The sequence below is a fragment of the Mandrillus leucophaeus genome, unplaced genomic scaffold (assembly GCF_000951045.1).
Source record: "Mandrillus leucophaeus isolate KB7577 unplaced genomic scaffold, Mleu.le_1.0 Scaffold221, whole genome shotgun sequence".
Taxonomy (NCBI): domain Eukaryota; kingdom Metazoa; phylum Chordata; class Mammalia; order Primates; family Cercopithecidae; genus Mandrillus; species Mandrillus leucophaeus.
Window position 1 is genome coordinate 1,288,640 of NW_012102266.1, and position 15,161 is coordinate 1,303,800.

The window sequence follows — 15,161 nt, forward strand, 5'->3', positions numbered from 1 at the left end:
GGGGACTGTTCTCTTATTTTGAAGTTGTCTAACTTTTCTTATCCCTAAAAGATGCCTACTTTTAAGGCAATAAAACAGCTTACGAAAATGGTTAAAGAAATGAGCCATTTTATTAATCTCATATATTATTTTAAAATTTAGGTTTAGATGATATTTAAATTTTAAATTCCATTGTATCTATGGATTTGCCAATATGACAGATAGGAGAATTACCATTTCTTCCTTTCCTCCCTCCCAACCCTCATTTTTGTTAGTGTTATAATTATTTTTACATTGTCAGCTTTTATTCCATGTATAAACAATTCAGAGTGGTTCAATCATCTATATGTGAATTGACTCAATATTCACCATCAGGCATTTTAACTGAAGGTCATTCTTTCATTTCTAAGTTATGGTTTATCTTCAAGTTGGCCATTATTTTTCATTCAGTGAATTTTACAAAGAAATATTGCATTCCTATAAATATGAGGGTATTATAGATTCTGATTTCTTAAAACTTTGAGAAAACATTCTAGAAAAATTCTTAGGTGAAGTCAACTCTTTCCTTGTTTCCTAACCTTGAGTGTTTTATTTTGAGAATGCCTGAGATGTTTCCCACCCTCACCTGTGCTACGCTTTGCTCATCCTTTGCTTTTCCTACCTCAAAATCTCCTTAAGGTTCTTTTTGTTTCATAATTTCACCAGGATATATTTTTCTTATAATTATTCTGCCCCAGATAGTGTACTCTTTTGCTAAAGATTCAAGTTTTTACCTTAAGGAAATGTTCTTCTACTAGGGTAGAAATAATTATTTTTTTCTTTGATCTGTTCTTTATTGCGGGAACACCAATTAAGGATGTATCAGATCATTGTCTATGTTTTCCAAATCCTTTTTCTTCATTTTTAAATTATCATTTGCTTGCTCTTTTTACTGTGTTTGTGGGGCTCCTTAATTCTGCTCATCTTTCTCCCTAACAACATGTACATTCCTTTTGATTTTAAGTTCTTTTATGTGACGCTCATTTGTGTAATATTTACATTTTTTCCTCTATTTTTTTCTTTGAGCTGAGTATGCTTACTTTTTAGTTCATTTTGTTGATTTATGTTTGTCCTTGATCCTTTTTCTTTCCTGCGCTCTTATTTTTAAAGAGAATATTATTGCAATTTTTCAAGCCTGTGAGAAATTGTTTCTCTAAACATTTCCTGGTCGTTTTGGGAAACTTACTATTTTGACGTGCATTCATTTTTTTTCCAGCTGCCTTTTATTTTTGATTCATTTTCTGTTTTTTTTCTAAGCTTTATTTCATCTATGTATAAAATGTGCATTCATTTTTTTATCTGCCTTTTATTTAGATTCATTTTCTCCCTTTTTTCAAGCTTTATCTTTGTATTTTACGTTTGTCTCTCCCTATTTTCCCCAGGTGAAAATACTACAGAAAAAGAGAAGGTAGTTCATAATTCTACTTGAGTTTGTCTCTCAAATAAGTTGTCACTAAATTTTTTATATTGTTTGCCTTGGGAGGATATGGGGTACAATATTTCTTCAGTTTTATGCATTAAAATAGTAAGTGTAGCACATAAAGACAATAGGTTATAGGAACTCTGTTGCTGCCTTATAATTCTCCTTCACTTGTAACATTTTCTCTCTGGAGGCTGCTTCCCTCCCAGATAATAAGCATGAGCCTCCATTAGGCTAGCATTTTTGAGAGACACTTATCAAATTTCCTCACTTAATTATGAGAAAATCATTGAACCAAATTTTTCTAATTACCCACTATCTAAGAAAACAACATGTGAATAAAATGATAAAAGGCAGACTAGAAGACATGTAGTATTAGGCACAACTTTGTTTTTTCATTTCCAAACTGAAAAAGAAAACTAAAATGAGTTGAAAAACAGAGGTTTTCCAAATAAATTGAAGACAACCATGACTTTTTACATGATTGACATTATTACAGTTGACAGAAAATTTAAAGAATTAGAAAATTATAATAAAGTCAGTAATATAAAATACAAATCATCATACCCTTGTTGGTTGCTTTAGAATGACTCAGCTTCACAAAGGGGCTCAATATCAATACCAAATTTGTAAAGGAACCAGTGCAATGAATTGAGAAAATTAACCGCAAGGAATGTAAAACTCAGTAAAATCAGCACTTACTTTCCCCAAAATGCTTTTGTTCAGAATAAAGTGCATTTCTGAGATGTCAACTATACCCTCAAAATCCCAAAAGAATGCATTATAAAAATAGTTTGCATCTTCTTTAGGTTTAGAGCATTACTGTTATTTACACTAGCTTTGAACGGGCAACTAGACTGAAAAAGTGAGCTGCTACGGCATGAAAAACACATGTCTGCCAATTCCTTCCAGACACTGAAAAAATCACCACGGATTAGAAGAGCAAATACTTTGTTGCTTCCAGGTGTTCTTTGAGGTATGGCAGTTTACCATACAGAAAACTTTACCTATAAAGCTAAAGCAGTTAGGGATGAAAGTGATAAAAATGCACCAAAGTTCGCATTATGGGATTCTTAAAGATCTCTTCAAAAGCAGCTCTAAATATGACTTGAGTAGGGAGCTCTGGAAATCTCAAAAGCAATGATATAGGATAGTGCTACTTTCAGAGAACAGGTGAGGCCACTAAGGAAACACACCTGAGGGGAGAGATTATCAAACAAAGACTTTCCTCATACGTGTGTGCCTGTAGGAAGTACTTTTGTTCTTGCACTGTTATGTCAGGTTTAGGAGTCAGAAAGTGAGTTGGGAAGTTTTTTCTCCCTCTGCATTATCTGGAAGAGTTTGTAGGAGAGGAATCATTTGCTCTTGAATATTCACTATCCTGAGTGGGAAAGCTATCTGAAACTAAGGGAAGATGTTGGAGTATGAATTTATTTCATTTAGTGTGATAAAATAATTCGAGTCAACTCTAGTAAGTTGTACATTTCTAGAAATTTTTCCAATTCATCTAATAATTTCAAGTTTATTGATATGAACTTATTCAAGATATCCTCTTTTACTGTCTTAATGTCTAAAGTATCAGCAGCAATGTTCCCTTTTCCATTCCTGATGTTATTTCTGCCTTCTATCAATCAGATTCGATTTCTTTACTTTTTAAAAATTATATTTCTATCTATTTTTATATTCCTCACCAAATATTTTTTCTATGTCATTAATTTCTGCTCTTTATTACGTTCTTCCTTTTATTTCTTTTGAGTTTATTTTAGTTGTCCTTTTAAAAGTTAACTTACAGAGATGGTTACTGAGCTCCATCCAATTTTCAGCTATTCTTGGCTAAGTGCACAAGTTTTTCCATGTAATATTTTCATTAGGAGGTAGCTCACAGTATCTTCTAATTTCTATTATGATTTTTTTTGATGAATGGAAATTTAGAAATGTTTTTTTCCAAATATATAGGAGGTTATCTAGTCTTTTACAAAAATTATTTCTACCAACAATTAAACTGTTTTCAGAGAACATCATTTAAATATATTCAATCCTTTGAAATTTGTTGGAATTACCTAACTGGCCCAGGAACTTCTGTAAATGTTTCAAAAGTGTTTGAATACAATAGACACACTGCAGTTGTTAGATGCAGGGTTTTCATATGTCAATTAGCAGTTTATTATTATAGATTATTGAAGATTTATTTTCTCTTGCAGCTATATCAGTTTTGCTTTATAAAGGTTGAGACTGCTATGTTTATTTTTGCCTTTGTTCTTAAAAAATTATTGTTGAATATAAGTTCCAGTTTGACAGTTATTTTTTCCAAGCCAGTGGAAGGTAAATGTCCACTGTCTTTTGTGTTTTGTGGTTGCTATTGAGAAATCAGCTGTCAATCTTCTCCTCCTAAAAAGTTGATTTATTTGGCTACTTTTAAGATTTTAGTGGTATCTTAATATAGTTTAAAAATTATTAAAAGCCGGTATAGAATTGAGTGGTATAAACATTGAAAGATAAGTAGAAATAGTGGAATAAAAACACTCAAGGAAAACGGAAAGAGTCAAATTAACATATATCAGGGCCTATGCTTGCTATTTATAAATTACATCATTAAATTTGGAAACTGAACAAGAAAAGGCATCATTATGGTGACATGAGAGAGAAAACACGGAAGATAACTGAGGTTCACAAAACCTGTACCCTCGTCTCTCACAGAGGCCACTACTCTATTTCTAGAAATTTTCAAAAAAAAAAAAAAAAAAAAAAAGGTGATAATATTTACCACAATTTACAAGCACAATATCCAAGAGAGCTGGCAGACCTCAATGTGTTTTTTTTTTTTTTTTTTTTTTGGGAGGGGGGGAGGCTGGAGGGCAGTCGCGTGATCTCCGCTCACTGCAAGCTCCCCCTCCCGGGTTCACGCCATTCTTCCGCCTCAGCCTCCCGAGTAGCTGGCACTACAGGTGCCCGGCACCATGCCCGGCTAATTTTGTTTTTGTATTTTTAGTAGAGTCGGGGTTTCACCGTGTTAGCCAGGATGGTCTTTATCTCCTGACCTCATGATCTGCCCACCTCGGCCTCCCGAAGTGCTAGAATTAGGCGTGAGCCACCGCGCCAATGTATTTCTTTAATAAGGAAAATGCTGTACTTACTTTGTGAAAGAAATTTGCTCTCCCAATTGCTCCAATTTTCCCAGTGTAGTTCATGAAAGATATGTTTGATTCAGTAGCTGCATAAAGTTCACACACCTTTATATTTCCAAATCTGTCTAAAAATTCTCTCCATACATCACTCCGCATACCGTTTCCAATTGCCAAACGCACCTTATGATCCCTTTCTCCTTCTCTCTGTTAGAGGAAAATGTTTTACTTGTAATTAATTCCAGTTTCCAGTTGTTTCTTTCATTATTATTATTTAAATGAAAAATGTCACAGAAGTAAACTACATTGTGCAATAATAGAAGGGAAGCTAAAATATGTGTATAAGTCTATTGCAGAACTGTGTCCAAATTCTAATGAAAGTAACACTGGCCAAGAATAATACAGTTTGTGTTTTTCCATATCTGGAAACAGCTCATTCTAAATTGCAGATCACTAAAGGCTTTTTTGAGTAAATGTCAGGTAAAGAAGAAAGCATTTTTCAGGAAGAAAAAAAGCATTACTTTGATAATATTATGAAACATACTTAAGTTTGGATGTCCAGGCTTAGCAGTAATTAGCTATATAATTCTGAACAAGATATTAACTCCTAACTCTGATTCTCAGTTTATTCATCTATTTTAAGAAAGGTAATAATAACTGTCTTCCTTATATACTGTAGTGTATAGTTAATACACAGTGCAAAACATAGAGTAAACAATAATTTGAGGCCATAGAATCAAAGTAATATTTGACTTGTAAATATTATGGCAACTGTATGTGACTATTATTTTAGAATATTCTCACATTTTTACTTTTTGTTCATATTTTAGAATTAAAGGAAGATATAGGATTCTATTTTGTTCTATATTCAATAAGTAATGTTTTAACTAACATGAACTTTCACACTCACCTAAAATTAGAGTAAGAATGTATTATCAGTGTAGTCACAATAAATCCATTATTTGCTCTGATTACCTCCATCATCACCAAAAAATGCAAAATAACAAGATGTAATAATAAATCAGCAACAACAATAAAATAGAGAAATTGGCTTCTTTGCTACCTATAATTTAAAATGATCAATGGATCACATTATTCATTTCAGTTTCTTCTCTAAACACCATTTAAATGGTTTTAAAGGGAATATTTTAATCTATGAATTTTCAAGAATTAACAGAAGTGAGTTGAGAGGTAATTTTGGAAACTGAAAAGTGAAGAGACAAAAGGACATGTGTTTGAGCAGAATGGATAAGGCTGAAATCTAAGCCTGCAGCTTAGCACCCAACAAAGGCTCCTGAAAGTGTCAAGCAAGCATCAAAAAGAATGAGGAAAGCAGAAAGCCTAGTAGGAAATTTGTTTAAGAAGCAGTTGTATAACTAAATATCCAAAAAAAGACAAAGCGTCTGGGAGTCTGCCCTTGCTACACATTGGCCAAAGACTGGAAATTTGTCTCTGGAGATGTCTAACCAGACACCAGTTTGGGCTGAGGAACTTACTGTGAAAATTAATTTTATAAAATAGAGTCCTTCACATCATGCCCAACTAAAATGGATTCGGAGGCCATGGAGAAAGGCACTGAGGTCATGCATGCCTGTTCCAGAAACTGTTTTTGTAATTGGAAAGCAAAAGCACAAAAGACCTACTGTAACTCTAAGTCTTACCTGGTAATTGTTGACACTCATCAATCAGAACTCGCCAGCTCCAATAAGACACTGCCAGTACCAGTGAAACTGCCTTCAAAACAGCTTATATAACTTTGCTTGTTTTCCCAATTAAACCCCAGCCGTTCCTTTTGTTCCTCAGACACACCTAGAGGCTACGCTGTTCTATGTGTTCCAAATTGCAATCTTTTGTTTCCAGATAATCTCTTTGCTTAGAGATGCATCTCTATGAAATTTTTATTTCAAGTTAACATTATAGAAAACAGAAGGGTTAAATGAAAGTCTACATACTAAAAGATGATATCACTAAACTCTTCTCCTGCTCTGGTATCAGAATTCCGACACCCCAAATCATATACCAGAGCAGGAAACTATTCAGTTACTATCAAGGAAACTGGTCAGTCCAAGAGAAAAGATACTGACTTCTGGAAGTATCTCAATAAAATGGCTGGATCCTCACTTAATCACCCTAGAACCTGAGCCTTTTGTTGACAAATCCCAGCTATGTGCCATCAGGTATTTAGTGCCTCACACAAAGTACATGTCAAAAATACCTACAAGTGGAGCCCTATAGAGCAATAAAATGAATGGAGAAGAGGTAATTCTGAAGAGATTTTAACTGAGAATTTTCAAAAAGTGATAGAAAGACGTGAAGCCATGAAAAAAAAAACAAAAAAAAAACAAAAAAAACACAACTAAAACCTCAGACAGATTAAATACCAGGGAAATACAGTTAGACATTTTTTGGCAAAATTGCTAAGAAGAAAAAGTATATAAAAATTAGAGAAACAAAGAGAGAGAATTTTAAAAGCAGGCAGAAAGAAATAGAAACATCGTTTCCAAAGGGGCAACATGAATATTTAAGGCTGACATTTCAACAATGACCATAAGCCTGGAAGACAATATGATAATATTTTAAAGCTAGTACAAGAAAATAATTGTCAACCTAGGATTCTATATTCAGCTAAAGAATTATTCAAAACTAAAGGAAAAACATGTTTTCAGACAAATAAAAATGGAATATTTTGTTTTTAGTACAATGGTACAGATGGAACACTAAAGGCAGTTCTTAGCACCAAAGAAAACAATATTATATAGGAGCAAAGAAACAAAAACCAGGAAGGAATGAAGAGGACCCGAAAAGAGAAGTGTTACAAAGTTCTTGCATTGTAAAGAAGTGGAAAATATGCTATTTGAAGATAGAATGTAGTAAGTTAAAAATTAATCTTGTATCCTTCTAGGTAATTACTCAAAGACAAATACTTCAATAAATAAAACAAATATAAAAGGATGTATAATTAAAGAGATAATCAATGAAAACGAATAATAAAAATATTATTTCACAAGAAGATTAAGGGGGAAAGGGAACAAATAACAGATGAGACAACAAGAAAAAATAGGAAGATAGAAGCTATAAAAGCAAATATATCATAGGTACATCAAATGTAAATGGACTAAATATGCAATCATGGAAAAAACTTTTAGAATGCATAAAAATATAAAATTCAACTATATACTGATTATGAAAATTACATCTTAAATCTTACATGAGCCCAAAATTGAAAGTAGTTGGATGGAAAAACGTAAGCCATACAAGAGGAAGTTAGTATGACTATACTAATATCTGACAAAGTAGACCTTAAGTAAAGAAACATTCCTGGAGATAAAGAGGGATAATTAATAATAATAAAAGGGTCAATTCACTGTATGGATAGTAACCTTAAATTTCTATTTACCTAAGAATGTAGTCCACTATATAAAGCAAAAATTGACAGAGCTAAAATAGACTGAGATATTTTTAACTTATCTCTCTACTGATAGAATAAGCAGGAAAAAAACCATAAGAATATGGAAGTTTAAAGAAAACTAACCAACTTGACCTAATGTATGTATACAGAACAGTATAACAAGTCACTGAGGAATACACATTTTTTTCAAGAACCCATGAAACATTTATCAAAAATAGATCAATCATTTGTTAAGTTTTACAGCAAGTGTCAGCCAAATTCAAAGCATTAGGCTTCATTCAAACTATGTTCTCTGACCACAATAAAATTAAACCATAGATCAATTACAAAAAGAAAACTAGAAAATCTCCAAATGTTTGCATAATAATAATACAAGTTTAAACAACCCATGGGTAAAAGAAAAAAATTACAATGGAAATTAAAAAAATATTCTGAACTGTATAAGAAAAATAAGACAGAATAAACATTATGCTATGCAGCAAAAGCAATACATTAAAAATACATATTTTTATATTTTAAAAAGTATATATGTATAAATAATAGTTTGATATGTATCTTATATAATATACTTATATATAAGTATATACTTATATAATGTATGTATGTGCATATATTTGTATCTAACTATAATATATGTATGTATATGTATATTTATGTAACCGTATATAGCTATATCTATATACATATCTTTTCAAGGGTATTTGTGTGGCAAACAGGCTTGGAAGCTAGAGATGGTTTTTGGGTCACAGAGAAAATTTATTTACCTTCCATGATAGTAAAGTCTCCCTCCTCTTCCGGTAGAAAATTTGTTTACATACAAGAAGATTTACTTGCATATCTTTATTAACTCTTTCTCAGATATAAAGAAAGGACAGGTTTATCAGCAGCCCCTTAAATGACTGGGAAGCTCCTAAGGGCAGTGTTCTCAGCTGAGGCACAGACCTATGCCACAGATGTAGCATCCACCTAGGCCCACCTCTGCATTCCCCATAGGATGTGTGGGGAGAGGGAACTGTTGTGAACTTGAGATGTGAACAGAAGGTTATGATGTTTTCTGTGCTGTATAAATCCATCTGAGCTCATTCTTTCCTTACTAACCAGTTTTATGGAAATATGGTGAGCCAATCAAGAAGCTATGGTGTTGTTTATGGACTGCTTGAATGATTGACAGTGTTGAGCAGGTACTTCTCAAAGAATATCTCCAAGCATCCAGTAAGTATATGAGAATATGCTCAACATCATTCATCATCAGAGAGCTACAAATCAAAACACCATGAAGTAGCAACAAACATTTACAAACATTGTGATTTCTTCTTTAGCACTATAAATTTTCCAACAGGTGTTGGCAAGGGCATGGAACAACTGGGACTCTCATAGACCATGGGCAGGAGTGCCTATTACTGCTGCCACTTTGATTAGCAATATCTTCTAATGCTGAAATATGCATATAATACAACCTATCCATTCCACTCCTAATTACCAATAGAAATATGTACATACATCTGCCAAAAGACACATATAAGAATGTTCCTAGCATCATTAATCATATTAAGTCTCAATTGAAAGCAATCCAAATCCATCAATAGTAAAATAGATATTTTTTAAATGTTGTGTTATAGTAACGTAATGGAATAGTCTTCTATTAGTTTTCTATTGCTGCCCTACAAATTTTCACAAACTTGGACCCTTCAGACAATGCCAAGTTACTATCTCACAATGTCTGTAGGTCAGAAGTCCACATCAACTTCACTGGATTGTGTGATTCAGGACTCACAAAACTGAAATGAAAGTGTTGACTGGCTAGGGTCTTACTAGGAGACTCTCGGAAGTATCTGCTTCCAAGCTCAGGTAGGTTCTTGACAGAATCAAGTTCCTGGAGGGTGTAGGACTAAGACTCTCTTTTCTTTGCTGGCTATCAGCTGGGGGCTGCCCTTAGATCATAGAGGCCTCTCTCCAGTTCTTCCACATAGGCTTCTACATATAAGAACAACAAATGACACATTGAGTACCCGTCATCTTCCAAATCTCCAGCTTCCCCTATGCTGAATCTCCCTTGCTTGCAGCCAGAGAAAATCATCTGCTTTAAATTAGTCTCATATGATTATATTGTATCCACCCGGATAATCTTCCTGTTTTAAGTTCTGTAACTGTAATCACATCTGCAAAATCCCTTTTGCCAATGTTTCTACTGCACACATATTCACACATTCCAGCAATTAGGGTATGAACATATTTGAAGGGGCCGTTTTTTTTTTTGCCTGCCATAACTAAAGCGATGAGAAAAAATGAGCTACTGCTATACCTTAAAACAAAGATTAATCTCATTAACATAGTGCTGAATCAAAGAAGCAAGGTCAAAAGAACGCATATATATAATTTCATTTAGATTCTGTTTTTGAGGAACAAGCAAAACTAATTTATACTGGGAGAAATCAGAATGTTGTTCACATTTGGGAGGACAGTGACTCACTGATTCAGCACATCAGGAGGGACGTCTTTAAAAAATACAATTTATTAAAAACACACAATATGTTATTAAATCTTACTAAGAAATGTTAGCTCCAGGCACAGTGACTCATGTCCGTAATCCCAGTATATTGGGAGGCTGAGGCAGGTGGATTGCCTCAGCTCAGGAGTTAAGAGACCAGCCTGGGCAACAAGGTGAAACCCCATTTCTACTAAAAAATACAAAAAATTAGCCTGACATGGTGGCGTGCACCTGTAGTCCCAGCTACCCAGGAGGCTGGGGCAGGAGAATGCTTGAACCCAGGAGGCAGAGGTTGCAGCGAGCTGAGATCGCGCCACTGCACTCCAGGCTGGGCGACAGAGTGACACACATACACACAAAGAAATGTTAGCTATGATGGGGAGTTTGAGATGGATTTGTGATAGACATTAGAAAGCTAAATTTAAAATATAAAAATGAGACAACTATTATTTATAACGAATAAAAGGAAAAAAGTTGTAATGAAATAAATACAGTATGTCTCAGCTATGAATAAAATTTATATATTGTCGCTTCTTTACAAAAATTTAAAAACTGGTTATAAAAATATTTTTAAACTATCATAATTTTATTGGTGTCACAGAGAAAGAACAAATATATGTGTGTGGATAGTGAGTATGTGAGGAGGAAGCCAGGTAGATGACAGTTAAAATGGAAAAATCAAAAAATAGTAGAATACATACTTTACTGAGAAATATGGAGATAAATAATAATTAAAAATGTCCTAGAAGAATTAAAGATGCTTACTTCTAGAGATCAAGTACTGATAATGCAGAGATATTTCTTACTCTAAGAGTACTATTTCATTTTTATAACTGTGTAAAACCACTGTTTTGATTTTTAAAAATTCAATTGAGGCTGGGCACGGTGGCTCATGCCTCAGCACTTTGGGAGGCTGAGGCGGGTGGATCACCTGAGGTCAGGAGTACGAGACCAGCTTGGCCAATATGGAGAAATCCTGCCTCCACCCAGGATACAAAAATTAGTTGGGCGTGGCGGTGGGTACCCGTAGTCCCAGCTACTCAGGAGGCTGAGTCAGGAGAATTGCTTGAATCCGGGAGGAGGAGGTTGCAGTGACCCAAGATTGCACCACTGCACTCCAACCTGGGTGACAGAGTGACTCCATCTCAAAAAAAGAAAAAAAAAAAAAAGAAAAAAAAAGAAAATAATAAGATAGCCAAAACTATAGAATTATGTGAAACAACACTCTCACCTGTTGATTTCCTTGGACCTACACAAATGAGGTTTAAGGTAATAATTCTGCAAATGGAGAAAAGACTCCATCTGCAGCTCCTTTCAAGACAGAGGGTTCTTTTCTCCCAGTAAATACAACCCACAGCAGTTCTGTTCTGGTTCCCGCCTCCTATGGGCATGGCAGATTTTGCCTGCCTGGCATGGAACTGGCTCTTGGATTTTCCACTGCCATTTTCCCACATCAAACAGCAGCATTGCAAATCTGAGGATTTATTTTGCTTGAACAGAGAACAATCTTTTATATAGTATAAAAGCTTGGAAGCTTTTCAGGTATGAGATGAGTTTTAGCAAGTATCATTATTTATAAAATGCCTTGGCATTCTCTGAAATCCAATATGAAGGTGCTTTATAAACCAAATTCCACAGGCTTTAACTTGTGTGGGCTATAGCTATTAAGCTTGCTAAATAAAAACAATCATCCTAAGAAATTTAGTTGATATAGAGAATCAAATTTTCAAAACTAGGATCAAGACTTTTGTCCCAAAATATCAAATTCATTTCTCTAATGTCCAAGATCTCTTTTAAAAATTTTGTCTTTCCTTTAAAGAAAACCCAGAAGATTATGCTTTGAAAGGTATGAGGAAAGATCAATTGATCTATTGTTTAGTGTTATGTGGGAAAAGAGTATGTGTATTTCTTTTGATGTTGAAATATACATACATCATAGAACATTTAGAGAATACAGAAAAATAAAAAATGAAATAATATGTAATCTCACTATATGAATATTATGTTACATATATATACACATTAAAAGTTATAATCACCATAATATGGCCATATATTATAATTTATTAATAAATTCTGGACATTATTCTAAATTATTATCATTCAAATATACGATGTTCCACGCTCATATGATTATCATATAATTATACCACAATTTACCTCTTCATCATCTGTTTCTGAATTGCTACATTGTTCTTAAATGTTCATCGTTATAGACAGTAGAGTGAATATTTTATCTATAAATTTTTGCATCTCATTAGGACAGATCCCTGGAAGAAGCCAATAGTTGTAAATATTTTTATGGCTTTGTTACCAAATTGTTGGCTAACAAGGACATTCCTATTTATATCTTATTGAGGAGAGGGAGATGGATACCTCTTCAATGAAGAATTCTTAAAAATACGACATTTCATTTAATTTAAAATTACAATTTGATAAGAAAATATATTGTATTTAATTTCTTTTTCTTTGTTTTTAACCAAGTTGAATGCTTGTCATTTAATAGTATATTAAGAAGATTGACACTTTTTAAAATAATTACAAGCATTTATTTCTTTTAATTTGATTTTTATTTTTAGCATTATATTCTTTTTTTGTTTTGTTTTGTTTCCATTTTTAAGACTGAGTCTCGCTGTGCCGCACAGGCTGGAGTACAGTGGCATGATCTCGGCTCACTGCAACCTCCGCCTCCCGGGTTTAAGCAATTCTCTGCTCCAGCCTCCCAACTAGCTGGGATTACAGGCACATGCCACCACGCCTGGCTAATTTTTGTACTTTTGTATTTTTAGTAGAGACGGGGTTTACCATCTTGGCCAGGCTGGTCCTGAACTCCTGACCTTGTGATCCACCCGCCTCAGTCTCCCAAAGTGCTGGGATTATAGGCGGACTGTGCCCAGCTATATTCAATGTTTTTAATAATTAAATGGATCATTCTCTGTTCTTATTAATATTGCTACTAAATATGTGATTTAAATTTTTCTTTCCCATTATATAAGCAAAAAATTCTATATATTATTTTCTTCTTATCTTCTTTACATTTACCTATTACATTCATCTAGAATTAACTTTATGACAAGGATGTAACTTTTTTACTCTATATAATGATGGTCAATTCAGATTTCATGAAAGTTTAATTTTAAATCTATTCAACTGCACTTTAGATAAGATTTACAAATAAAAGGTCTTCAATTAATAAAAGTCTAAAATTTTACAAACATCTTTACGCTGACTCAGTAAGCACACATACACAAAATACTTTAAAACAATTCTCTAAAATCTTGTTTTAAATGGTAGTTAAGAATCTAAACATAACACAAAATAGTAAAACATAAATGACATAATTTACATAAAATATGTGATATAATTAGTGTTGCTATTTTACATATTATCGAGATATTTCTTGAAAGTTACCAGTAACATGTTTTAGGTTTTTGTTTTCTTGATTCAAATTATGAGCATGGAATTATATGTAAATGAAAATAATATGATTCCTTTATTTATAATAATAATGAAAATTATATGAAACCCTGTAGAAAGCCCAAAAGTTATCTATATTTTTGGCGCATACACACACACACACACACACACACACACACTCATGCACATATACATAAATGAAAGGTGGGAGAGGAAAAAAGCTTTAAAAAATGAGTGTGCACAGGAATGAAAATTTTACCTATATGGAATACATAATAAGATATTATCATAAAGTCTAAATTGGGTCTTGGCAAACTACAGCCTGCAGGGGCCAAATCTGAGCCATGTCCTGTTTTTGCAAATAATGTTTTATTAAAACACAACCAGACCTATTTATGGTTCATCTATGGTTGCTTTTGAGATACATAGGTGGAATTAAATAGTTGTGAGAAAGACAGTATAACCCATGAAGTCTAAAATATTTACTCACTTGGTTGGTGCTTTACAGAAAAAGCTTGCTGAACCTTTTCCTAAATGATAAATAGTCCAAATAGCAAAAACTTCTTAGTATTAAAACAAGTTAAGCACCATCTGGTTAATTGGCCAATACATTGGTGCTACAAATATTGGTTCATAAAGTTTCCTTGTCCAGATTCCCATGTGTTTTCCATTTATGTTTCCTTCTCAGGAAAGGGCTTTATCCCATTAGAAATAACTGGGAGTTAATATTTGTAGTGGGGAAAATAGCCTAGTCAAAGCATTCAAAAGCATGACTTCCTATACACATTGGGCATATTGGTAGGTGGACAAAATATTGGTCAGGTGAGCCTTTAAAAAAAAAAACCAACTGTTTATGTTGTGAAACTCTATTGGTGAACCCTGGAAGAAGACTGGAAGCCAGGGGAGGGCATCAAGGAGAGACTGATGATGGAACCATAACTTGCCCCCACCTGGCATGATGGGTGGAAAGTTAGTGGGGTCAGGGATAGCACCTGAAGTAGTTCAGGCAAAAGATGACGAGGGTGATGATGATGAGAACCTAGGTTGTAGTCAAGGAAATAGAACAGCAGGTTCAGCAGAATGACAACCATTGGAGAAGAAAAATCAAGATCAGTAAAGAGAGTCTTAAAAAGTGACCCTGGACTATCTAAACATAGAGATGAGGGCCTGATGGTTGTTAATTACATCTGGTTTTATATTGGTCAGTTTTGAGATACTGTGAAATTAGTGGTACATCACCTAAAATACAGCCAAATCTTGATAATATCCATCTGTAATTTTTCAAAC

General features: G+C 33.6%; 1 protein-coding gene across 3 annotated transcripts in view; it reads right to left on the bottom strand.

Annotated features, from left to right (window-relative positions):
* The window catches only part of SLC27A6 (solute carrier family 27 (fatty acid transporter), member 6), a 61,885-nt gene that overhangs the window by 13,555 nt on the left and 33,169 nt on the right, over positions 1-15,161 (bottom strand). For all 3 annotated transcript variants that reach the window (XM_011981189.1, XM_011981191.1, XM_011981190.1), the window contains one exon: positions 4,573-4,767. In XM_011981189.1, coding sequence (XP_011836579.1) covers positions 4,573-4,767 — 195 coding nt within the window. The remainder of the gene's footprint in view (positions 1-4,572; positions 4,768-15,161) is intronic.